The sequence below is a fragment of the Octodon degus genome, unplaced genomic scaffold (genome assembly GCF_000260255.1).
Source record: "Octodon degus isolate 3935 unplaced genomic scaffold, OctDeg1.0 scaffold00357, whole genome shotgun sequence".
Lineage (NCBI taxonomy): Eukaryota > Metazoa > Chordata > Mammalia > Rodentia > Octodontidae > Octodon > Octodon degus.
Genome location: NW_004524933.1, coordinates 692,237 through 719,364, shown reverse-complemented (window position 1 = coordinate 719,364; position 27,128 = coordinate 692,237). Strand labels below are relative to the sequence as shown.

At 43.5% G+C, this 27,128-nt stretch overlaps 2 protein-coding genes across 4 annotated transcripts in view; both read right to left on the bottom strand.

Moving 5' to 3' along the window:
* The window catches only part of Zfand4 (zinc finger AN1-type containing 4), a 42,530-nt gene extending 32,014 nt beyond the window's left edge, over window positions 1-10,516 (bottom strand). Inside the window, exons 1-2 of one of the 3 annotated variants that reach the window (XM_023708395.1) lie at window positions 10,306-10,516; window positions 4,044-4,350 (exon numbers count right to left, since the gene is read on the bottom strand). In XM_023708395.1, coding sequence (XP_023564163.1) covers window positions 4,044-4,311 — 268 coding nt within the window. In that variant the 5' untranslated portion in view covers window positions 4,312-4,350; window positions 10,306-10,516. Of the gene's footprint in view, window positions 1-4,043; window positions 4,351-10,305 lie in introns of those variants that run through there. The other 2 variants (XM_004648165.2, XM_023708396.1) reach the window with 2 other exon arrangements.
* A 2,394-nt stretch (window positions 10,517-12,910) lies between these two features.
* Washc2c (WASH complex subunit 2C) overlaps window positions 12,911-27,128 on the bottom strand; it is a 69,797-nt gene continuing 55,579 nt past the window's right edge. The window contains exons 20-30 of the mRNA XM_023708398.1: window positions 26,079-26,181; window positions 25,285-25,440; window positions 23,504-23,686; window positions 20,485-20,613; window positions 20,281-20,361; window positions 19,480-19,602; window positions 18,654-18,716; window positions 18,097-18,309; window positions 15,856-16,476; window positions 14,966-15,143; window positions 12,911-13,230 (exon numbers count right to left, since the gene is read on the bottom strand). Of these exons, the coding sequence (XP_023564166.1) occupies window positions 13,091-13,230; window positions 14,966-15,143; window positions 15,856-16,476; window positions 18,097-18,309; window positions 18,654-18,716; window positions 19,480-19,602; window positions 20,281-20,361; window positions 20,485-20,613; window positions 23,504-23,686; window positions 25,285-25,440; window positions 26,079-26,181 (1,990 nt within the window). The 3' untranslated portion in view covers window positions 12,911-13,090. The remainder of the gene's footprint in view (window positions 13,231-14,965; window positions 15,144-15,855; window positions 16,477-18,096; window positions 18,310-18,653; window positions 18,717-19,479; window positions 19,603-20,280; window positions 20,362-20,484; window positions 20,614-23,503; window positions 23,687-25,284; window positions 25,441-26,078; window positions 26,182-27,128) is intronic.

Below are 27,128 nucleotides of genomic sequence, written 5' to 3'. Positions count from 1 at the left end.
CATGTAAAATGATCATCTAAAACGACATAAGATTGGGCTGGGGATATAGCTTACAGGCAAAGCGCTTGCCTGGCAAGCTCAAGGTCCTGAGTTCAATTCCTGGTTACCTTCCCCCTAAAAAAGAAAAAAAAAAAAACCCACATAAGTGTGAGAGACAAAAATAGGAAGCAAAAACAAGGATGAAAAATAGAAAATAGTAACAGATATGTTAACCCAAATATTAAGAGCTTTGTTTTAAAATTATTCATAAAAATGGATAACAATAGAAAAATATAAAACTTATGTTTCACTTTAAATAAATAAAGATGTGTACCAAAAATAAAAGAGTGAAACCAGGCATGATAATGCATGCCTATAATCTCAGCACTTGGGAGGCTAAGGCAGGATGATGGGTTTCAAGCCAGATTGGGTTATGCAGTGAGCCCCTATCTCAAAAAACAAAACAAAACAAAACAAAACAAAACAAAACAAAACAAAACAAAACAAAGTACCCAGTAAAACAAATGAACAAATGTAAGTGTTTGGAGGAAGACATTCAGGCTAACATTATTAAAGAAAGCAGGAAGACAGCCTGGTCATCTGAAGCTGGGTAATGCGGCTCCGGCGCTGCTGTTCCTTCCAGGCCCATTTAAAATCCCTCCTAGCCATCAGTCCTCTCAGTGCTGGGTTTCAGCCATCCTGAGTGCACCCCTGCTGCCTTCTCCCTACATATCCCCTCCAACCTCCAGGCTCTTGACCACATCTTTCCAACGTGAAGCCTCACCACATCAGCTCCATACAACAGCCAGGTTAGAGGTAGAAAGTGCCCCTGGACAAGGACTGAGACACACAGCATGAAGGCTGCCACCCTGAACTCTTCTGAAGAACACAGCGCTCATCACTGTCTCTGGGTTGAAAAAGCTACAAGAAAGTCCAGAGAACAGCAGGGAAGGAAGGGGTTAAAAGAGCTGAGCTAGGCAAAGTACACAGCAAGAAGGAATCATGGTCCAGTGAGCACTAGTGCAAGACATTATACACTCAACTAGAGACTTTCTCTTATGGCTCTACCCCCCAGTATGATGGCATTTAGAAATGATGCCTTTGGTGTAAATCAGCTTTACATAGGCTCTGATGGTGGGTACTCCTTGTGGGATCAATGTTCTCATTAGGGACACCACTGAGCTGGCCACACCACTACAAAGCCCAGTAAGAAGCCCATAAGCCCGGAAGAGGACATGCTGTGCTTTGAGAACAGTTCATCCCCTCTGAAACTCATGTTGAAGTGTAATCCTCACCATGAGGGATTTGGAGAGTGGGAATCTAATTCATGGTGTTCACAGGGAGGGTCTTTGGGAAGTGATTACCATGAGATAAGGTCACAGTCTTGGTCTCCATGATTGAATACTAGTGGCTTTGTAAGAAGTAGAGGGATTAGGATACACACACACACACACATACACACACACACACACACATGCTCCTTATCTCCTGCCACGTGATACATCAAGACAACCATCACCAGATGCGGCCCCTGAACTTTAAATAAAAATTGGGAGCCCAAATAAGCCTCTTTTTTTAATAAATAAATAAATAAATAAATAAACAGCCTTATGACTTGTCTCTAGATGTATCCCCAAAGACTCACGCAGTCAAAGGTAGGGCTTTTCCAGAGGTGGCTGAATTTAGAGTGTGTGATGCTGGAATTGAGAGTGTGTGATTACTAAATCAGTCTGCTGATTATTTGTCACTGTCCTAATCCTGGTAGTCTACATAAAACAAAAAAAACAAAAAAAAAACAAAAAAACAAAAAAAAAAGGAAGGTTCAGAAAGAAGCTGCTAAGGTTACCTGTTGGTTCCCTTGCTTGCTTTGCTACCTTCTGCTCACCACCAACTACCTCTCCTGTGATGCTAGTCTGCCATGTTACCCTCCATTGGAATAAGCTGACTATGGACTAAAACTTCTACACACAGTGAACCAAAAACACCTTTCCTCCCTTAACTTTGGGTGTTAGGTATTTTGCCTCAGCAAGGAGAAAAATAACTATGACAACCAGTCTGTCGCATTGTGTTTACTACAGAAAGTAGGTTCAGCACTCTCACCAGAACTTGACCATGCTGGTACCATAAGCTTGGACTTCCAGTGTCAACTATAAGAAGATAAATTTTTGCTGTGGAACTGCCCTTTCTGTGGTATTTTGTTAGGTCAGTAGGCATTTAAAATATTTTATTGTCAAATTACTGCATTTGTTTTATAAGTGTATAAACTGGGATTCAATTGTCTAATAACCACAGACACTGGTTTTACTTCATCAGTATTTCCTCTTCTGGAGGGCAAGGAGTTTATACAGCTTGCCCTGGATCTGACTCACAGTAACTACATATTTCTGATGAGTTCCAAATCTTTTCTGACCAAATGTAGTCTCCTAACATTAAAAGTCTGAAACAAGACACTCTCTAAAGTGCTTCTGCTGCACGGAAGTTATTTAAAATATATGAAAGAGGGAAAAATACAAATATTTTATTTCATAGTTCTGGCAATTGAACCTTGGACCTTGGGCATACAATACAAATCTGCTACTACTGGGCTAAATCACCAGTCCTGAGATTATCTACAACCCCAAAAGATCTTATATTCTGTTCTTGTACAATCATATAAATAGAAAAGCAGAATAAAGTCTAAATCAACTACTCCAGCTAGATCTACTGAATCATGGGCAGTGACCAATGCTGAATGTGATCTCTGATACTGGATATCCTGGCATTGTCATGACATTGTGCAGTGAAATCAATAGCCCCTCCTCAGTTGTTCAGTATCCGTCCTGTACCCGAGCATATGTCTGCTACATATAAATGTGTGGCAGGTCACATAAAAAGACTGAGGCATGCTTGTCCTACTCTGTGAACACTAAGGAGAAAGGCAGCATGCAAGTATACTGATATGCTGCAGGAAAAAGTTAACACAGCTGAGATCCTGTTTTTTACTCGGACATGTACCATGGGTGGTGGAAGGCAGATGAATCAGTGTTATTATAATTGCCTGTATCTGTGTCTGAGCAAAGACAGAGTGAGTCAGTCACTTGGGGCTCTTAGTTGAAAGGAGGCAAAAGCTCCCTGACCCCCACATTTTAACCTAAGTCTCTGCCTTCTGTTTTTCATCCTCATCATCCTTTGGTCAGGTACAAGCTTGCAGGCTAGCTGCTACATAAGTGCAAGCCAAAAACTCTTCTTGGAAACCTCCAAATTAGGGGAAAAAAAATATAAGTCATGCAGAAAAGGTAAGTGAGGTCACTGAAAGAGAAAGCACATCATTTCTCATTAAAAATAAGCTTTCCAGAGCTATGGCAAAGTCTGCATGCCGTTTCAGCCTGTTGAAGACTATTTATTACAGTTTCTATCTGGATGTACCCCAAAGCCTCAAGTGCTTCTACTGGGGGCTTTGTGGAGGCGACTGGATCATGCCAGTGTGACACTCAACAGTGAATTAGTGAACTAAGGAGTTTATAGCTAAATGTGATGCTGGGAGGTGCAGTCTGGCCAGAGGAGGAGGAGGGGCACTGAGGGTATGGCTGGGAAGCATCCATCTCCTTCCTTGCCCCTTGATCCCTCTGCTTGTCTGCCATGCAATGAGCGACCATCCTCTATCATACCACTTTGCCTTGTTGCCCTGTCTCAGATCCAGCTGACTATGGACTAGAAACTTTATTAACTATGAGCCCAAATAAACCATTTCTCCTTTAATTTATGGGAGCCAAGTATTGTGTCCCAATGACAAGGGAGTAAAGACACTATTTAATAATATTATTTCTATTATTAATATGACACCAGAAATTTGCTTCAAAAGAATTTGGCAGAAGGGTCTTAAGGAGGGAAGAGTATGAAGCTGACAGAAGACAGTTCATATGTTGGGAACAGTTGAAGACAAATGAGGGGCACTTGGGGTCGTCATCCTATTCATTCACATTGTTACATGTTTGAAATTTTCTCTATTAAAACTTTAAAAAATTATATTTTTCTTGAGGAACAGATTTAATGCTTACATTCTAATAACAAAGGAATACTAGTACCTTCCAGTCTTTGAATTTTTGCCTTTACAGAAATAACCGCTTCAAAGGGTGAAACTCTCAGCTCAAAACACGTTCCAGTCAGTGTCTCAATGAAGAGCTCCATGGTATCACAGAAAAGAAGTTTGTAGTCAAATGGTCCCAGTCCCATGTTATCTTCATTGAAGAATGGGGGCTCTTTTCTGTTATCCATCACTTTGACTTTTCTAATTCCTCTGGAATATGTTGTAGGCAATTGTATTCCAGTTGTACCCAAATCAGCTTTGAACATTGGTAATATATATTGTCGTTCATGTTTTGATTTTTGTAACTAAAAAATAAGAAAAAATTAAATAAGCCTATCTGAAAATCTCATTCTTCTACACAGAATTTTGAATAACTCTGGCCCTTATGAATCCTCCAGAGAAGAGAGCCCCTGAATTCACTTAGTGTCTTTAGTCATATCGAAGGCCAAATATTTCATACTTAATTTTAAAATCACTGTCCCAGACTGTAAAATTTGCAGTAAAGGGGATCAAACTTGGGACTTTATGCATGCTAGGCAGACACTTATGCTGCTGAGAAGTCTCCCTGGTCCTTGTAAAATAGTAAAAAATTAGTATATTTTGACACTTTAATGTATTGCACTAGCCTCAGCACAGTTGCTAATATAACTGGTCAACAAATGTTATAGTTTGTATCTAGTTGTCCCCCCAAAGCCTCATGCAGTCATTGGGGCAGATTCTAGAGTTTGTGATTAATTCATGATCCAAGACTGGGATTATGAGTCTGAGTACTGCTGAGATTATGGAAGTGAGTGCTACACTCACCCTGGGGCAGATAGCCTGAAGGCAATAGGAGGAAAGGAGAGAGGCTTGCTTTGGCTGCTCTGCTACTCCTCCTCCCTTTTGGCCCTTTCTGTTCTTGCTGTTTTCTGCTGCCATGAACTTCTGCCCTCTGCCACATGACAGTGCCTTGGAGCCAGCTGAGTATGGACTGAAACTTCCACAAACTGTGACCTAAATAAATCTTACCTTCTTTAATTTTGAGTGTTGGTTATTTTGTTCCAGCAACAAGATAAGAGTGAGACAACAAGTTTTGTTGTTGTTGTTGTTGTTAATATATTTAAACAAATTCAATACATCAGTATAGCTTTTAACAAATATATTTTTTCAACATAATTAAAGTATGTGTACTAAGCCATATAAAACATAAATGTACAGCCATTGAACATTAGAATCAAACTGATTAGAAGAAACAGCAACCATCTTAACAGGTTCCTTAGAAATAAGACTCACTGAATAACTAATGAACATTTGGATTTCAGAGTATATATCATTCTATCATTAAAGAATATAACTCACAAATATATAATAGCTAATGAGTATGTGAAACAAACAACAAACAGAGCTTTTCAGTTACAAAAATTAGTAATAAGATAAAATGCACATTAGGGGCATAAGGATGATTAGATTGATAAATTGCTATTAATTGGTCAAAATCTTATAAAGAAGGGCTGGCCAGATAGCTCAGTGGACTAAAGCACCTGCTTAGGCAGGCACACCAGCATGCTGTGCTGGCCCCACCCCCGAGGCTCACTGAGAGGAGACTGAGACTGGGCGTGGTAGTGCACACCTATAATCCCAGCTCTTGGGAGGCTTAAAACAGGAGTATCACTACCAATTAGATCTGTGTAGTGAGACCCTGAATACCCTGTACTAAATACAGAGGGAAAAAAAAAAGCTTATATAGGAAAAGTTTGAGCTAGGCCTTGGGGCAACTTGTGTATTAAAAAAAAAAAAAAAAGGTGAGGAACTGAAGGTATAGCTTAACACAAAGGCCCTGCATTCAATCCCAATAACCAACCTAACCCTTCAAAGGCTTGAGACATGTTATTCATATACCATATAGTTTACACATTTAAAGTCTAAAATTCACTGTGGGTGAAACCCAGGGCCTCACACATGCTAGGCATACACTCTGCCACTAAACTAAATCCTCAGATCCTTATGATCATTTTAGAAAATTTTTATCATCTCCAAAGGAACCCTATAGGTGCACCCACTACTCCCCATTCTGACCTTTGACCAAAGGCAACCACTAAGGTTATATAATTTGCCTATTCTTGACATTTTCCACAAATAAAATGATACAATATATGATGTTTTGTGACTGGCTTCTTTCACTGAACACAATGTTTTCAACGTTCATCCATGCTTAGCCTGTATCTGCATTTCATTCTATTTCACTGCTGGATAAGTCCCTTTCAAGATATATCTCAAATTAATAATCCATTTTGATAAAGTTCCATTTGGCTATCTGTTTTTTGGTTAATACATTTTATAGCTTTGTTCTAACCCAAGGTAATAGATTTACTTATCTATATATTTTTCTAAGAATTGTATGGTTTCAACATTTGTGCTTATGTTTAATATTTGTGTGTGGTGTGAGGTAGGGGCCTTGTGATAGTTTATTGTCAGCTTGACCGGTTAAGAGATGACTAGAGTAGTGAAGCACTCTTTTACCTGTGTCTGTTTTCAGAGATGTCTGGCATACAGACCAGCGAACTAAAGCAGAAACACCTGCCCTAACTGTGGGCAGAACTATCCTAGAGGTCTATAAACTGGAAGGAAGGAAAGGGGAATGAGCTGAAAGCTGTTCTATGTGAACAAGCATGATTCAGCTTGAGTGGCTGAGTTTTCCTCACAACATTTGTTGAGTAGGCTATCTTTTCTCCAATGTATGCTTTTGGATCCTTTTTCAAGAATCAGATGGCTTGTTGAGCATAGTGGCACAACTTGTAATTCCAACACTCCATAAACTGAGGCAGGAAGATCATTGTGAATTTGAGAGCAGCCCAAATTACAGAGTTACAGAGTGAGACTATCTCAAAAAAAAAAAAAAAAATCAGACAACTGTAGTATGAAATTGTTTCTGTGTCCTCCAGTCTATTTCTTGGTCTATATGTCTATTTTTGTGCTGTTTTTGTTACCTTGGATTTGTAATATAATTTGAAATAATGTATTAAGATGTTTCTAGCCTTGCTGTCTTTTGCTTAGGATTGCTCTGGTTATTTTAGGGCTTTTGTGTATCTATATGAAGTTTTGGATTTTATTTCCTAGCTTCATTAGGAGCATCATTGGGATTTTGATGGAAACTACCTGAATTTGGAGACTGTTTTTCGGTAACATGATTCCTCTAACAAAATCAATTCTGAGGGCTATTGAGATAGCTCAGTGGACTAAGTGCCTGCTTAGGCAAGCACAGGGACCGGGCTTTGATCCCTGGCACCACAGGCCATGCTGGCCCCACCCCTGGGTGCGCTGAGCCAGCCACCAAGTCGGGGTGATACCTGTAGTCCCAGCGCTGGGGAGGCTGAAAACAGGAGGATCATTATAAGTCCAAGCTTCGTAGTGAGAACCTGTACCAAATATGTTTAAAAAAAATTCAATTCTGATAATCCATGAACAAAGGAGATCATTCAATCTCTAATGTTTCCTTTAGTTTCTTTCTTTAGAATGCCAAAATTTTTCACTGCAGAGGTCTTTCACTTCTTGGCTGATTGATTTCTAGTTTTTGTTTTGTTTTGTTGGTATTATGAATGGAATTGTTTTCTTGATTTCTTTCACTGCAAGTTCATTATTGGTATGTAGAAAAACTGTTGATTTTTTAATATTGATTTTGTATCTGGCTACATTGCCGAATTTATCAGCTGCAAATGCTTTTAGTATAGTCTTTAGGGTCCTCTAAGATAGGATAATATCTTTAAATAAGGATAACTTCATATCTTTTCCTGTTTTTATAAATTTTTCTTGCCTAATTGACCTAAAATTTCAAGTACTATATTAAACAGGAGTGAGGATAGTGGAGATCTTTAACTTATTCCTGATTTTAGAGGAAATGTTTTCATTTTTTTCCTTTATTCAGAATGATGTTATTTAGGGATTTGTCTTAATTAATCTTTAATATTTTACATTGAGGTATGACTGTTCAACACCTAGTTTCTTTAGGGATTTTATTATGAAAGAATACTCAAATTTGGCAAAGTTTGTTTTGCTGAAAGAGTTGTGATGATCATGACTTTTTTTTTTCTTTTTTTTCTTTTTGTGGAACCAGGGATTGAACTCAGGCTCTTGACTTTCCCAGGCAAGCGCTTATTCTACTGACCCATCTCCCTGGCCCTGATCATGACTTTTATTCTTGGTTCTATTTATGTGATGTATTACTTTTTATTGATGTGTATATATTGAACCAAAGACAATGATTTAAAATGATTTTAATGTATGTTCTTAAAAACAGATACATTAAGATACATCAAATAAGAGTCTACACCTGCAAGGCACTCATATCTATGAAGAAGCAGCTGTAGAAATAGACGTTGGGTGTCAAGAATGCTTAAATCAACATTATAGGAGGATAGCTGTAAGTGCCCAGTGCCTACCCAAAGAATGAAGAGACCAAGGATATAAAGATTGTTCCATTCATCACAGTGATTTCCATAGCAACACTCTGAAAACAATAAACACATGGGTAAGGTAGAGGGTGACAGGTTTGGAAGTCCTTCATCTAGGACTGCAATGAGGAGTTATAATGTAAATTTTATTATACTAGCAGGCTAATGGGAACCAGTCCCAAATCATCAGCCCAGAGTCAAGTAAACATGGAAAGTAAACCATGTCCACTATACAAATAGTATTAACTGTGCTGGGCCTTCTTACCTAAGTGTAGGCCCCACCAATGGAGCTGTTGCAGAAAAACTAATACCAAACCCAATGGAAGACTCTTTGCAATGAGGAGTTATAATGTAAATTTTATTATACTAGCAGGCTAATGGGAACCAGTCCCAAATCATCAGCCCAGAGTCAAGTTTACATCAGTTTAAATACAGTTTGCAAGTGGGAAGTACAAAGCTACATGTGTACATATTTTAAGTTGAAAAATACAGACACTGCAGCTGGATGTGCTCAAGCTGACCTGGCCAGCTATGTGGAAGAAGTAGCTGAATGTAGACAGCTAAGGTTAACTGAACCCAGCAGTCCAACTTTGAGACAAGCATCATGAGCCAAGTCATAGGCTATTAACTGATTTGTAACTGTTGGTATAAAATGTCTATAAATTTGCTCTTCTCTGATTTTGACCTTACAGTGTAATTTCCAAAATGCAGAGCTAAGGAACTGAAAGTGTTCATCTGCAGAAAAGATAGACTTCTCAGGGGTAAGAATCACTATAGTAGAGGATGAAATGAGGCCATGTATCTGGTCAAACCAGTTCGGAGGACCAAATAAAATGCAAGCCTCAGGAGGCCAGAGACCTAGCCAATACTAAAGGCTGGGCCAGCAGAATGCTTCTCAAGTTGTCACGCAGTGACACCTGGCTGAATCTGTCAGGGTTAGAAAATGAAGGGGGCAATGAAGACTCAAAGAGGGGAGGCAAGATGATATAAGAATTGCTACAAATAATTGGCCATTGTGGTGCATGCCTGTAATCCCAGCACTGGGGAGGCTGAGGCAGGAGGACTGCCTTGAGTTTGAAGCCACCCTTGATTACATAGCTAGTTCTAGCCCAGCATGGACTACATAACAAGACCCTGTCTCAAAAAAGCAAAAAACAAAAACATAGTGAGTTTAAGATCAGACTGAATTACAGAGCCAGACTCTGTCTGAAAAACAAATGAAAACTAACAACCAAAAAATTGCTTTAAAAACATTGGAAAAAAGGAAAGTAGGCAGGTAAAGTGTCTCTACTTTTCCCACAAATAATAAAAAAGAACATAACTAGCTATTTAATGTAATGACATCACAGAACAATTCCGAATTAATTCTCAAAACATCTATCTTTTCTGAAAAGATAGATGGTCTTTTCTAAAAATCACCTCCAAAGATAAAAGTTAGACATGTAAGACAAGAATGGCGCTGAGTCAGTAATTTCACTAATTTTGAATTTGCTTTGTCCTAAAGAAGCCAGCCACCACCTTCAGGGCACTCACCCTTGCACTCTGTCCACCAACACACAAATGCCACCCGCGATGCACTCCTGAAGGAGCTGACACAATGTTCCTTTAATGACGGGAAACACCTTCACGTTCCCCACACATTTCAGGAGTGTATCCACTACAGCGCTTCTGCGCCTACCCTCAGCCTGTAGTGCGCGGCCAGGGGACAGAGAAGCCTTTCAGGACTGGCCTCAGGGGCTCTCGGCAGCACACACACTGTCACTCTTCGTCACCCGCCCGGCCTATCCGCACACTCTCATCTAGTTGGCAGCTTGACCTCCAATCTGCACACACCTGTAGTCCGCGTCCTCCTCCCGGAGATCTCGCCACCTGGTCAGCAGCGCGGGAAAGCGGCCCCGGGCCCCTGGCCCGAGGGTCGACACCTGCATGCCGCACTGTGGGGCTGCCTGGCCCCGCCTGACCCTCCCAGTCTGCCCGGCTCCACTCACCGAGCGCCGGGTAGCTTGCTCCTTCGCCCGCCTCAGGCTTAGGGGGACGCGGACCAGACCGGCGACGCTCAAGTGAGCGCTGAGCGCACCGCCCCTTTGTGATGCGCCAACCAATCGCGAGCCTGCGCTCGCGCCGTCCTCCTATCAGTAAGGGGAGGTGGGGCAGACCTATGACGCCAGCGGTTGCTCGGACGCCTTGGCTGCGGGGGGGGGGGGGGGGGCAGATATGGAGTTGGTTGGAGAGGCCCGGATGTGGTGTCTGTGTCTAGCAACTGGGGACGCGGCCCCAGACTGCTTGGCACTACAGGGTTCTGGTGCGCTGCGCCTTACTAGGCCTGCACTGTGGACTTCACACTTACCTTTACCTGTGCTGCGCTGTCCCCACCACTCCTCAGTGGCCTCGCGTGGAAAGCGGGCACTCCACAGGGCTGGGTAGCTGGCGACGCATGTCACAGAGGCCTCATGGTCCGAGGGCAGTGTCGAAGTCTGGGTAACATGAACCAGATCGGACTGGTGGAGGGCTGTGCTTCTGGGTGATCAGTCCCGGATCAGCACTTCTGATCCTGGCTCAGTGGTTCCTCGCCATGAGTAATAGTGCAGCCCATAAGGAGCCAAACCCACCGGGGTCCCCCACGGTCAGGCTGCACAGTAGTTACCTTGGTGCTCTGAGCCTGGAAAGATCTGGGTATAGTCTACAAAACTGAATATCTCAACTTGGGCCAGATGGGATATCGCAAGATGGGAGTCACAAGATGAATTTAAAGTCTTGGCCTCCAGTCTCTGACCAAGTCCATTCTTAACATTACTTGGTACCTCCATGGTTCAAGAGCGAGGGCCAGATAGTTTACAAGAGCCTTTACATCCTCTCTCACCTTCACAACCTTCACAATCCTACAAGGATGGTACAGAACTGAACCTTTACCGACAGAGAAAGGCACAACACATTGTATATAGGTAGTTGTCACCAAATGGGTAAGCCAGATTTGAATGGGGCAGAATACAAAAATCCCAACCCAGTTCTATCCCACCCTGGTTCCAGACTTCAGCTTCATCTGGGAAGTTAGGCCACTGCCTAGCTGGTGGGTTATGGAGGGTGAGTTGAGCAGCACATAGGCCAGGGATGTGGTGCCCAACTATAATCTCAGCACTCTGTAAACAGACTGGACAATTTTGACATTTGTGAGTTTCAGACCAGCCTGACTACAAAGCAAGAACCAAGAGTAACATGAAGAGTGTCACCATAGGAACTTTGCCATACAATCCCTTTCCAAACTGCTCAAAATGCCAGCTTGTGTATTTTTAACCCTATTGTCTCCCGAATCCCTTACAATTAGTCCTAATAACTGAGATTTGCTCTCTCCAAAAGCAAAGGTTGATTTTAACAGTAACATAGGCTCAACCCTGGATGGGGGCTGGACATAGTGTGTTGTTTAGAACAGGCAGCTAAACACAAACATGCCTGAGAGAAGCAAGGGATTAGGAAGTACCTTCTTCCAAAAGCCTACTTTGCTAGCACAGGACCCAGCAGCTGACCCATCAGAACTGTACAGAAACTTTGACTCTGGGTATGGGTAACTACCAGAACTTTTTTTTTTTTTTTTTAAGGCAGGATCTTGCCATGTTGGGCTCAAACTTATGATCCTCTTGCCTCAGCCTCCCAGAGTGCTGGGATTTCAGCTTCCCAATCCAATTTCAATGCACAATAGGTCTCAGAGTTGGTGAGGTCAAGGCAGCTAGCCTACAGGATTGTTCCATTAGACTAAATACTCATCTGCATGACAGCACAGCCCAGGAAAGCACAGCAGGGATAAGGTGGGCCTTCCATATGGTTAGCAGCTACTGCCCACTCAACAGGACATGTCTGTTAGTGCAGTTTTCATGGAGACAGGATGTCCATTCTCAGTATGTTCCCTCTTCTGTGGCCTGGGGTCAAGCCTACTGATTCCAGAAGAAAGTGCAAAAAGGATGGAAATGGGCGCCTCCAAGGTGAGGGAGCAATTTCTTTAAGTGGTAGAAAATACTATCTTAGATGTGTGGGCTGCCCTGATGACAATCTCAGCTTTAGCTCTGGCAGTTTGTGGACTGAATGCAGGTAGACAATATGCAAAGGAATTGGTGTGTTTGTGTCTCAAAAACACTTTACTTACACAGCAGAAGATGCAGTCACTGCTTGTAAAACCTTTCCCTAGAGGACTTGCAGGGGTTGGAGTTCAGTGGAAACCAGTTCTTTGAAGACTAAGACTCATGAAGCATAATATCACTTGTATCTCACATCTACCCAGACCCTGACTAAGCCACAGGGCACCCACTCTCTAACACAGATCTCCCTTGTGTGGCATTTGCTTCTGTGGGATTCTGTGGGCAGCTGCGAAAGTGACAAGTGAATTTTTCTGTAATATGCCCTAATCTTACTGTGGCCCTAGTGAATAAAATCCAACCAACCACTGTGAAACATTTATTTTTGTTTTGCAGTATAAGCTTGATTAAAATCAGCGCAAAATGATACTAAGTGCACAGCGTAAAAGGTGAGCTAGCTGTTTTAGCATTTGTCTTTTGACAACAAGCACGTATGTCAGTATCTCTTAACTCAAAGATGTAGCTGAAGGTGAGACACAGATACAGCACAGGTTCTACTGGCCTCCGAAAGCATTCAGGGGATCATCAAATATGTTGGACACCTTGCGTTCTGGTCTTGGTTCAGGTGCTGTCTGTACAGGTCGGCTTTTTGGTTTGGTTGTCTTAGTCTGGAGACCAGAGGAGAAGATATCATCTTTGAAAAGAAATAAAAAAGTTGTTTAATAGGCAAGAAAACAGGAACTTTTAAGATATGTTCACACAAACAACTAGAGACTGAGTTCTGGTAACAGTACAAGGTACCAAAAACACTGATACATAAGTCCAGGTCCTGCCTCAGTTCCTAAGTTTTATGACCACATGCAAGTTGTCATTTCCCTCTGCCACCAAGTGTGTATATTATGTATGTGCAGGAGTGGCTAAAGGGAAACCTGACTGGATCTCTAATGGGACAATTGACTTATTTCTATTTTCTTTTCACTTTGGATTTTAAAAGGAAAGAGTAAAAAGGATATGTGCAGGGAGCCCAACATATAATTCACTTTCCTTCAGAATAAAAACATTGATTTAAGGCATCATGGAAAGAATGAAGTCTTCAAGACTATACCTGTGTAGTGTTTCAGTGACTAAAATCTGTCTTGGTTATGCTGCTGGATAGTGATGTTACTGCTAGGATTCTGCCAGACCAAAAATTTCTGCATGTGTACATAAAGTCAAGTGTACACAAATAGTAAAAGCCATGGCATTATTTGTATTAGAGAAAATTTAGATTGCCATTCACATGCTAAATACATAGCAATACTTTAAAACCACCAAAATCAAGAAGTTTATGTACTGACAAAAGTATTTGACTAAAACGAACAGAAGAACAGGTAAAGTGTATTCTTATTTAAGAAAAAACAAACAAACAAATATATACATATATATATGTATCACCATACCTGAAAGCATACACCAAATTGAATAATGGTTACTGCAAAGGGCTGTTTGCTTCATACTTTTTTTAATGTATTAATATAGGGTCTACAGGATCTCACTAGGTAGATCGGACTCATAGTGATTCTCCTGTTTTCAGCCTCCCAAGCACTGGGATTACAGGTGCATGCCAGCACGTTCAGTCTCAATTGCTGTCTCGGCATACCCTGGGTCTGGCAGGGCATGCCAGGGATGGAACCCTGGCCACTGCGCTCTGCCTAAGCAGGAGCTTTAATCTGATGACCTATCTGGCCAGCCCCATACTTTCGAAACTGTTTATCACCATAACCATGTGAGATCACATTTCTGGAAATAAGAGAGACATGAAGTTTTTTCACACCCATGATGGGAAGCAAGGGACGGTGCCTGCTTGCTGTGGAGCAGCCTGACCTGGCAGGGCTGACTTAGGAATTTGAGAGCCTGTAGGAACAGTGCACCTGGGCTCAGCCCAAGTCTACCCAGTTGCCATTCGAAGCCCTGCCTCTATGGGTATGGGACATCTGGCTTTCTCCTCTGCTAGGCAGGGATTGCAGTATGTACACAAGGAAAAGAACCAGGGAGATGCAGAGTTGGGACAATGGCTCTGTTCCCCATGTTCTGCCCCTGTCTCTAAAATGGTAGCCCTAACTCTCTAGCTAGAACTGATTTAACAACTCCCTGGCCCCAAGTAGCTGCCTCAGTCTGCAAAGTGTTTAGAACCTCCTTTGCCACAAGACAGTGTGTGACAGATGGTGTACAATTAAAATTGTGCTGAGAGGCTCGATTCTGGGTACCTGCACATTCCCCAGTGCACCATGCCAAAAGGCTGCTTCTCCTGGGTGTCTAGCCAGTGGACTTACTTACCTGACTCAGGTTCACATAGCAAGTAAGGCCCTGGCCCAGAAGGAAGGGGCCTGACAAGACCAGGCATCACACACTATTGATTCTCTACGGCCAAGGTAGAAAACCAGACTTACCCATATCATCATCGAAGATAGACTTAGCTTCTACTTTCTTTTTAGACTTTCCTTTTGGTTTTAGGGTTAAGTCAGCAAAGATATCAATGTTATCATCAAGTAAGCTGGGTTCCAAGTTTTTCTCCTTCTCTCTCTTTTTTTGTAAGGGTTTAATTGCTTCTGTAGCAAATATATCATCCTTGTTAAGGAAAAAAAATATATGTATTTGTTGTTGCTACTAAAAACATCTCACAAGTTCTATAAATGCACACTGCCAGACAACCTGCCTGGTCTAGCAAGTGCTGCTCAGATCTGCACTTAGCCTGCCACAGCTCAGACACCAGTCCCACTCCCATGCTTTCAGCACACTCAGTGCTATCTGAGAATGTCCTGATCATCTGCTGCCCTGTTTGTGTCTCATGCCTCTCCTTGAGTCCTCTGGGGAGCAGGGCACCCATCCTAGTTCACCTTATACTTGGGATGTTCGATATCTGCCAGGTAGCTCTTAGGTAAGGCCTTTGTCCCTGGGCCTCTGCTAAACCAGCAGAAGCAGTGTCACACACACCTACATACTTCTCATATGCTCCAGAGCTGCATGCTGATGGCAGCAAAGGGCTATAAATAAATCAAGCTCTGCAACCAAGATCAAGGGCTGGGCTGTATATCAGGGGTGGAGCACTTGCCTAATGGTTGCAAGGCTACGAGTTCAATCTCAGCACCTCCCCATTACCTTGTGTCGAAGACTATGGTGAAGAACAAGTACTCCTACATGAAACAAAGAAATGCTTCTGAGTAAAGGTAGAGTTTTTTTTTAAAACAGAGATGTGAATCACTAGGCAAGTAGACAACATGCATACACACAACAAGCTGAATAAAGCCCCAGTTCAAGTGCGCCATGTTGTATTTTTTACCTCAAAAATATCTTCTACTTTTGATACAACATCCTGCTGATCACTGAACTTGGGCTCATTCTTCTTGCCTTTCTGATCAGTAAAGAGATCATCCTCGTCATCCAGGAGGGGGAAGAGGTTTGTTTTCTTTGCTGGTCTTGGCTTAACGGACTGAAAAAGATCATCATCACTGCCAGCTTCGCCAAGGGCAGGAAACAGGGGGCTTTTTTCTTTTCCTCCCTCAGCTGGGTGGGCTGAGGTCTCTGTGGCCTTCACCTTGGCTTTGGTTCTCTCTGTGGACTGTGATCTTGTGCCCTTGGAAAAGATGTCCTCAGAATCAAACAGGTCAGCCTCGCCCGCAGGCTGGCCCAAGGGCATCCCAAAGGGGTTACTGTCCATCATAGGTGCAGGATGGCTTTCCCTGGGTGGAATGGCAGCAGCTGCAGCTTCCTCAGACCCAACTTCTCTGCTGGCCACTCTGTGATGAAGCTGACAGTCACTGGATTTAACAGCACCACCTGCCAACTGTGTGATGGGGCCTCCAGGGACACCTGTGTCCTCAGCTTCACTGGACTCTTGGGCAGCCAGTCGCCTGGCTGCACGGGTCTGTGGCCTACGCTTCCCTCTCACTTTGACACGGCTCTGCAATACATAGAAAACACTACACATGTACTTGATGAGAAAGTGTTCAAAGCCAATACAGCAAGAATCATGGACTCAAAATACTGCATGGGTATTTTTGCTCTTGTTGCGTTTGCCGTTTTCTGGTGCCATGAACTTTTGCGTTCTGTCATGTGCCACCCTGCCATGTAGCCAGTTGAGTATGGACTGAAATTTCCACAAACTGTGAGCCAAATAAACCTTTCCCTCTTAAAACAACAACAACTGCATGGGTATCTGACCTGCATCAGTTACTACCTACTATGCACATTATTTCTCTCTTAAGGATTTCCAAAGAAGGAGTTTTTAGGTCTTGCTACTACAAGATTTTTTCTTAGTACTTTACGTTCTCCATTCTTGGGCCTTAGGGCAGTTTTAATTTAATTTCAAACAAGAAGCTTCAGTGGTTACTGGAGACCCAGGAATGGGCATATGAGTATTCTATGACCCACAGCATTCCCTGGTGCCCCCTCACCCCTCAATTCAATTATCAGCATATTTCCAAATAAGAAATATTGGAAGAACTCTGGTATTAGTATTTTTTCAGGCTCCAGGACAGGAAAATGTACATTAAAAAGAAAAGTAATCCCAAGTGCTTTCTTCAATAAACACTAAGTATTGAGTTCCAAAAATATAGCCCAGGAATCAGATCATATTATAATCTGTTGTGATATTTTCCAAAATACACAAGTTGAGTTCTGAGAAGGTACAACCTATGTTGAGCAAAGCACTTGTCTCTCTACTCTAAGGAAATTTTTAAATAAATTTATGAAGCAGCCAATTTAAATGAAACAATCAAAAAGAGGTAACAGAAATTATCAACAAAAGGAAGGATGTTCTATTTTTCTTTTTTGCCAAGGAAAACAGATTTGGAATCCTTGAGTGTATCTACCCGGGGTCAGGTCATGCTAGATCCTGTCACTAACTCAGGTCAGCTAAGACTTCCTAGGAAAGGAAGATAACTGCATAGGAAAGGGAAAAGCATCAACATGAAAAGAACACAGGCTGAAATTTGGAGTCCATGGAGCAGAAGCTATAATCTGTGACAACTTTCCTAGCAGGGTAGGAAAGTGTCCCAGGACCTTGGAGTTGGGAGCCCAGGGTACAAGGCAGGCTGGGCAAGGCCACAGTCATGGGAGGCCCTGAGTGAGGATGTGAGAGGGGGATTCACAGAGAAAACATGGCCAGTGGGCAACAGTGCGTGGGGATAGAGGTTGGTGTGTAGGGCCAGAAGCGACTGCAAGTGGGGGTGTCTGGATCGCGGCTGGGCTCTTCCACCAAGTCAGGAGCCAGTGTTCTCTCGAAGTTCTCCCTGCCTCAGGGACACAAGCACACAGTGGGTAAAGGATACCAACTGAGTCTAGGGGACTTCAGCATGGCTACTGTACAAAATGTAAATGGAACAAAATAGGTGATAGGAAAAGCATAACTGGCGAAGTGGAGAGCAGCAAGCAGGAGGGAGGAAGAAGCGAGGCCGAATGAAGGATGGGGTCCTTCTTCAAACTGGTCACCTGAGCGGACCACTATGTTTAACTCATGGACCCAGAAGAGGCAACCAGGCCACTCTGCTGAGGGCAAAGGAGGCACAGAAGGTCGCATTACCTTGTTGACACTGTGTAAGGTGTCAGTCTGTGCGGGAAGATCAAAGCTCACACTGGCTTCCCCGGGGTCTGAGGGAGCAGGCTGACCATCCACGCTGGGGCTCCATCCAAGGTCCACAGAAGGAAGAGCCAATTCTGGAGAAATAGGCTTTGCTCCCGAGACCTGGGGAGCTCCTCCAGGCAACAAGGCTGCAGGGTTAATTGCTAAATTTGCCTGAGGAAGAAAAACACAAGTTGGTATTTGTTGTTAAATACAGCAGTGTATTATCTCTGGGACATATGATGAGACTCAGTGCTTATGATGTGGAATGTGAGAGAAATGTACAAAAACCACCTGACCCAGAGTCAGAATTAGACCAGAGCACAACACACCTGAGACTAGGACAAAGAAGAGATGTTAAAAGACATGGCACACAAAAGCAACAATCGGAAGGGTGCAAGGTTTGCTGGGGCAGGAGGCAAAGATGAGAAAACGCTTGCAGCAGCTGGAGAAAGTGAAACTCCAAAGTAGGTTTACATATGCTACCAGGCAGGCAATGAAGGTTCTGTTATAATTACTTGTATTTTCCCGATTCGAGTGGACGGTTCTTTGGTTTTAAATGGAGCGAGACCTGATGAATCCTGTGTGAAATTACAATCAGTTAATGATCCATGGGGAACAGGGAGCAAAGTGTCTTCTGGGTTACACTGAAGCCTGCAGACAGATTTGGGGTGGAGCAACACTGTCACTTTCCTGCAGAACACACAGATCCCTCCCTAGGCCTCATACTTCGTTAGTGACTGTTGGCTATAGCCATCCTCCGGTGCGAAGGTGTAAGGCTGTCAGTCACACACAGCACAGTGGGAAACACGAAGGGCTAGGGTTCCCAGGAGCTGTAATTTGTCAGAATAAAGCCTGACCACTAGCGAATCATCATGCTGGCTGTCCCACAGCAGGCATCAGAGCATGGACTCTCCATGGCCTGGTCTGGCCTTCCAGGCATCTGATCTCTGGGATGAATGAATGGCGATGTGACAGCCTGAAGGCCTCCTTGTTCACAGTTCTGGAAAGACTCAGAGGGGACTGACAGCCAGCACCCTGGAAGAAGTGGCCATCAATGCAATTCCCAATACCTCTAACTTAATTCAACTCCAAGGGAGCTGAGAAAGAGGACAGGAAGCTCTGCACCTTCCCTGTGCTCTAACTAGGAGCAGAATCTGGAATCAGATCAGAAGATAGTGACTGGTACAGACTGGTGAGACTGTAGTGGAGTGTGGGGGAGGGGAGGAAGAGAGATGAACAGGGATAAAAGATTCAGCAAAAAATGAGGCTCTAGCAGCTGTCTATTATCACTTGACCGGTACTTAGGTATGACAAGAGCTGGAAATCCTTAAAATATCTAACCTGTGCTGCTTCTGGTTTCCATACACTTTTCTCTTTGCTACCTTGGGTGGATTCCAGATGCTTCTGGTTCTTGGAAGACGAGGCAATGTGGTCTCTTTTTACTACCTTCTTTTTTTCTGGTACCTACAAAAGGAAAGAAATATAAAATATGGCCTGTATCTTAAAAATTTTAAAGAAAAATTATAATTCAAGAAGGAACAATTTCTGGATTTAAAAAATTCTCTTCTCCAGGGAGGGTTGGGCAGCTCTAAAGTAGCATTTCAGAAAAAACATTCTGAAGGTTATGATTTCCAGGGCTGGGAGTGCAGCTTGGTGGTAAAGTGCCTGTCTACCATGCCCAAGGTCCTAGGTATCGTGCCCAGTACCACAAAGGCAAAGGGAGAAAGAAAAAGCAAAGAAGAAAGAAGACTGTGACTTTCACAAGGGTCCTCTCTCTGATAAAAACAAAACTTAGTGGGGCAGAAGGAAAAAAAAACATGTGGATTAGAACTCAAATTAAAGGCTTGTAAGCAAAAAGCACTAAAACAGAGTTACCAGAGCAAATGCAATGTTCGTTCAATACATCAAACATGTTGGTAACAGTCAGAGGGCCTGGGTCGGTGACTGCTTTAATGTTAGTGAGGGAACACAGGATGGGCAGCCATATAAATGGACTCTCAGGTCCCACATGTGATGCTACCAGCACATTTAGCTGCTACTCGCTTATGATCAGGTACCACAACACTGCACGTTCCCTGTCCTTTGATAAATGGACATTATTTTCCTCCTTCACATCCCTGAATACAGAGAAAAGATTGATACCGCAGGCTGGGTCTTGGCAGAGCTGAAAAGATCGTCATCTTCATCATCACCAAACAAGTTCCCCATGTTGGGCTCTGCCAACTGAACAGACAACATGAGATTCAGCACCAATAAAGGAGAGGGGGTAGAGTAAGTGGGGTGAGCCTCTAGGATGGTATCTACCAGAGTGACAAAGCCGTCCTGTGGGAGCAGAGGGGAACTGACCCTGTTTTTTTTGGTGCCAGCAAAAAGGTCAACATCTGGGTCATTGTCCTTTTGGAGCTTGTGGCTGAAAAGGAGCTCTTCATCCTGGAAGACACCTGTGCTCTTGGGCCGGGCATCAGGATCAGGACCCTGGGCAAAAGATTGAGAACATGGTGACTATGTTTCTAAGGATGAAGCGCACAAAAATCACATGTTCAAAGACAGACACCACAAGCATGTGCCCTATAGCTTCCAGTATGCTGGCAAAAGGCCAGGCATGGCCTCAGTGCCCAGCAGCATGGGAACAACACATTCACATAGCATAACACTATGAGTATGTAATGCAAGAATTTCTAACTATATTTAGAGTTGTGGAAATACCACCACAATCAAAGTTTAGAGCATTCTCTTCATCTCCAAAGAAACCCTGAACAACTCACTTTCCATCCCTACCCACCCTTTCCACTCAGTCCCATGCAACCATTCATTTACTTTGGGTCTTCATGGGGTACCATGTGGTAATTGGATGTGCAGGTATAGGGTAATGGTGACATCAGGGTAATTAGCATTTCCAGTTCCTTAAACATTTATCACTTGTATCAGAAGCCTTAGAACTCCTTTCCTCCAGTTCTTTATAAGATATAAGCAATAAACAAATACAAATTACTGTGCATGGCCTACAACCACCCTATGGTACTATACAACATAAGAACTCACTCCTATTTATTGTACTTCTACACTGGGAAATAATACAGTAGCTTTGTTGAAGGGGGATACTCCAGGACCCTCCGCCAATGCCTTAAACCCTGGATAGCACTGAACACGCTAGTGCCTTTTCTATTCTCAGCACCTGGTAGGGTATAACTTACAGTTTGAGATGTAACAGCAAAACTTGGCATGAATTCTTTCCTTTGTAGTTTCACAGACAGAAAATTTGTTCTTTTGGGGGGGGGTCTACAATAATTTTATTGTAACAGAGAAACCAGGCTGCAGTAAGTGTACATGATTAGAGCAGATGGTGGTGATCTCGTAAAGGCTGAAGTGCACCTTCCTTCCTGATGCTGCCCTGACTGCCCAGCTGTGAGTGGGAGGAGCGGCGGTGAGCAGCACACACTGGGGAAGGGAGCGGTCTGGCTGGCAGGGACAGTGACACCGCCACTGAAGCAGATCCTGCAGTGCAGTGACCTACTCTCCACTATTCTTCACTAAGAAAGGAGAAGGAATGGCATGAGCAGAGAATTATGGTTTTCATTCTTAAATAAATCCTGATAGGATGGGGTTGATGGTCAATCACAGTAGAATGGGGTGAATATCTGGCTAGATGTAATAGGTCTTCATGACTAAAGAAAAGTACAGCAATGATAAAGAGGAAAGCCTTCTCTCTCCTTTTCTTAAATAAGACAGAAAATTTGTTCTTATCATTGAACTTAAGAGCTTGTGTACAGGATTTGGTTTCTTTACTGGGGCCCAGAATTTTTCCTTTCACTCATGGGAGGTACTTCACTGGTTCTCTCTGGCATATCTGAATTGCCAGCATCATTCTTTCTAGCTCTGTGGCCATGATTATGGACAGTAAGGTTTCCTCACTTACAGGTACGAGAATATGGCCAAGATGCTAAGAGTCAGTCTGGTAACCATGACAGCTACTATTTAATTACCCAGGCAGCCTATACACCATGGCTATGCTGCCAGTACACGATGAGGTCCTTCAAGTCCTGGGCAGCAGGGATCAAGATGACGTGAAGCTCCATCAAGCTTCTCAAGAGAAGTACAAGAAAAACTAGGTGCTCATTTCTGAAATTCACATTTTCCACTTTCAGACTTTTCTCTAGGTAACTTAGAGAAAAGTTAAAACTGCGAAAAGTGAAGCCGTGAGTAGGAGGATCTCTGTCCCTCACTGCGGAGACCTGCTGCCCCAGGGGCCCATCCACGGAGGGTACACATCTGAGCTGTTGCCATGGTTTTGCTTCTGTGCACAATCCTGCTGGGAATATCCAGCACACATCCATGTGAACATATTTTCGTCTCTCTTAGATATACACCAAGGTGAAGACTGGTGGTGCCATGTGGCAACTCCGTTTTAGCAACTTTTGCGACCATGATGCTGATTACCAAAGTGTCTGGACCATTCATAGTCCAGTCCCTCCACACCCTGCCAACACCGGCTATTTTTTTTTTTTCTAGTGACAACCTTCCTGAGGAATGCCTCGCTGAGGTTCTGGTTCACTAATAACTGACAAGGCTGAGTGTCTTTTCATGTGTTTTAGCTATTTGCAGCCATCTTCTTTGTACTGGATTATCTTTTAATGATTGAGTTGTTAACTTTATTTTATGTATTCTGTGTGTACATGTAGTATCAAGTATACCACATGCATGATATGAAAATATTTCTATCAAAATGCATGATATGACGACATTTCTCACATCCATGGATCATCTTTTTATTTTTTTGATGGTGTTCTTAGAAGCACAATTTCAGTTTTCATTTTAATGCAGTCCATTTTGGCCATTTATTCTTTTCTCGTTTGTGTCCTATCTGACAAAGCTCTCCCTAATCCAAGGTCAGGATGATTTTTTTTTACATTTTCTTGTAAGAGTTGTATAATTTTAATTCTTACACTTGTGTCTGTGATTCTTTCTGTGTCTTATTTCTGCGTGTGGTGTGAGGTAAGGGTCCAGCTTCATTCTTTTGCACGGAGATAACCAGTATGCCAGCAACATCTGTTGAAATGGTTGCTAGAAGTACTTAAGTGCACACATCCGGCTTGACTTCCCTCTCCCCTTAGTAACATCCTTTTCCGGTCAAGAGGCAAAGGTTTGCTAGGAGCACCTAGCAGAGGCACACGGCATCCTAATGCCCTCCCCCATAGAACTCCTCGATGGAAGTCACTGATTAGATTTCCAAACATCTGAATGACTGAACAGAATCATTTACACTGTTCTAAAGCCTGAGATTTCTTCCTTAACTCATGACAGAACACCACAAAATAAGATCCTTTTACCATGTCTACAGATTCGAACCTGTGTTCCTCCTGCTCACCTTCCCCACTTCTATCTGTGGAACACGGGAGCTGTCTGGATCTTCCATTTTATCCTCTTCCTCATCAAACAAGCTAAGGACAGTTTTAGTTCTACCTTTGGTTCCTTTGTCCAATGGGGACACTGGAGAAAACAAATCAGAATGCCTGATGGCTTCCTGGGCAGATGCAGTCAAAAGTCCTTCCTAAAAATGGAAATAGTAAGGGAAAGGGTAAGTAATAAACGTAAAGTAAAAATCTGATCCTGGCATCTTCCCACTCCTTATGAATTCCACAGCTGCCACAATGGCAGGAATCAGGGCACTGTAGCTAGTCACATCTACTCCATTTCGCAAAACAGTGAGGTAAGTACTTGGCTGGCTGTGCCACTGAATAATCTTATACAGCCAATGACTATCAAAGATAATTTCTCCAAATACTTTAAGGGTGTAGGTCCCTCTTTCCTTCCAGGTCAGTCAGAACTCTGCTGCACACAGGTTGCTTATGAACTAGAAGGAACTTTTAAGTCACACAGACAACAAACATCTGTCACTGCAAGTGGATCCCCGTGATTCACAACATTTAACTAACACATTACCTAGGTCCCAAAAGGAGCCCCAAGCAGAAAAACCAGACATTCAGATTGTAGGCTATGATTGTATATACAATTAGGATAATTTCCAAAATAATCCTAACACATTTATTCATTCCATAGGATCGCAATTCAACTGCAATACTATTGGTCATACAAAAGCACTATTATTCTATGTACACCTTGGAAGGAGACTGACTACTAATTTAACCTGTCATAGATTGTGAGGGTACCCTAATTTCAGCATGGCCAAATGGGACCAATGTGCTTTTCTGACACAGTACACAAGTAAGATGGTGCCTATTATGTGCAAGGTAGAATGTAAAGTAAAAGATGTAGTGGTGAGCAAAGCCAGCCCAGGCCTGTGAAGTGGATATGCATGTGAGGGAAAGAGTACAGCGCAGGTGGCAGAGACATGTGGGACGGGCTAGGACAGGACAGTGCAGGTCCACACAAGATGGTCCACACGGAGTCACCGGAGAGAACAGGTCACAGTGACGGGCCACAGGGAAACATCTGTTCCTCAGGAAGAGTAATGCGCATTCTTCCCTCAGGCCAAAGACAGAGTGAAGATACACACACGGCGTATGAGAAGAGTCACAAACATAGAGAACAGAGATGGATGGCGACTGTGGCTCCTGGACTCTCAGTTGTGGTCAGTGGCATTTGCACAGGCCCCAGCCAGGTATGGCTGTTAGGAGAAGAGCACCAGCGTTTGAGAAGACACATTTCACCTTGCTCTGCAATTCACAACCAGAATCAACTAGAAATGTAAGAATATGAAACTAATCTTTGTAAAACTGACATAATTCAAACATAGGTAAGGAAAACAGGAGTTAAAGGAAGCAGAAAAACTGCAGAGAAGAGAAGCCAGAGAAGAGCAAAGATGTGCAGAGAAGACAGGACATGATTCCAGGAGGTGCACCCTGGAGGGAAGAACACACACACTGACAGGACTTCACAGGACAGGAAGTGTGCCTAAGACAGGAACCAAAGCCGGCCTGTGGGAAGGCTTCTGCAACCCCAGGGGAGCCCTGGCTGCCTTCTCACTTTCTACGGCTTTCACATCTTTCCATGCACAAGGCACTGGTTTTCTGTGGTGGTGAAAGTGAGTGAGTGAGTGAGTGAGTGTGTGTGTGTGTGTGTGTGTTATGGAGAGACACAGCAACAATTGGACACCACTGCATTAGGGAACTAGAGGACAAGGCCTACCTTCTCCAGCTCTTGAGCCCCATCCGTTCTCTGCAGCATGGAGGGGACAATGGGGCTCTCAGCCTTCTGACCCACAGGTCTTGTGGCAAACTGCAGCTCCTTCTCTTCCTCATCGCTGAACAGCAAAGGCAGTGCTTCACGAGCAGTGTCTTTTTTCTAGCAAACCAAAAGCAAAATCTTTCCTGTAATAAACTTATTTTCTCTCCATTACCTCATCTTATGCTCAGCTAAAAACTCATAGCAGCCTGTGACAGGGACACCTTTATGTGGTGTGACTAGTGGGAGAAAATGACATCACTGAGACATGCTTTTCAGACCTAGCCCCTTCTTCTCTGTTTCCTGGTCAACATGAGGTATGCATTTTCTCGACCTCATGCTCCTGCCACGATGGAAAGTGCCCTAACAGGCCACAGAACAGGCCAACCAACCAAACTGAAACTGAAATCTAGAGCCAAAACAAACCTTTCCTCCTCCTTCCTGAGTATCTCAGGTGCCCTTATCTGCCACAGTGAGGGAAAGCTGCCCAACGCATGCGGTAAGGAGCTGCACAAACTGCAGCAGCACTGCAGGCCCTGGGGCTCCGTCTCTCAGGAGTGGAGCTTCACGTCCCGGCAGCTGCTTCAGTGCACTGCCTCACATTTTCCTACTGGCTCTGCACAATGTCCTTCACATCAACACCACCCCTAACCAGAGCTCGTTCTGCACCAGGCAAACAAGTTCTCCCTGAGGCTGAGTCACCCTGGTGGGCAGTGGGACCCTGAGAACATTTTTCAGGGCTGAGAGAGGAAAAGTACCGGTGCTGCAGGAGGAACAGAGGCGGGGGGAGAGCCAAACAGAGAGCTTCCATTGTCTGTGTCATCTTCAAACAGGAGGGACACTCTCTGGGTCTTCTTTTGGCTACAAGAGCAAACAAAAAGGTCAAATTCAGGGCAGACATGATCCACGAGCAAACAGTGTCATTTCTAGGTTAGACCTATGGTCAGCCACATGCCCTACGCAGCTGAGAACAGACAGGAAACACAAGTAACTGGGCTTTGCTTCTCTGGCATGTGACTGCTTCACCTGGCTACTGGCCTGTCACTCACTGCTAGTGCAGGTGTACCAGCTGTGAGCCTTGTGGCATCAGAGCAAGGGAAGACAGGGAGCAGACTGCCTATGTACAGCGTGGTCAAGAAGGGCATGGCCAGGTTCACGACGTGAGGCTGTGGCCTACGTGTTATCTTTTTCATGGGAGCTTTGCTAAGAGTTTTTACACCATAAAATCAACCACCCATGGCAGTGGGTTTCTCTGACACCCAGAGTTATGCACAATCACCACAACCCCAGCATTTCCATCATCTAGAAACTCCAGGTCACGGGCAGTGTCACTCTACACCTCCTTTCCCCTCAAACCCTGGTAGCCACAATCCACCTCCTGTCTCCACAATGTTATGCATCTTGGACATATCTTATCAGGGGAATTAGATAATTTACGGTCTCCTGTGGCTGGCTCGTCTCCTGAACACAGCATTTTCTAAGTTGATTTACTTCCCAACATATATTACTATGTCACCTCTTTTCACTGGGTGCTGAAGTTCACTGTGTTTACCCATTCACAGCTGATAGCCATGGCAGGGCAAAACCTACGCCTTTTCCTGCTGTAATGCTATTGTAACTATTCATATGCAAGTTTTTACATGAACACTTGTTTTCATTTCTCTTAGATATACACCTAAGGGTGGATTACTGGGTCATGAATAACTACATTTTGGTCAAAAATAGCTCTAAAATTTCGAGAAAATGCAAGCCATATGGCTTTAACATTTCAGCCTTCCACCAGTAGTGGATGGGGTTCCAATTCCCCC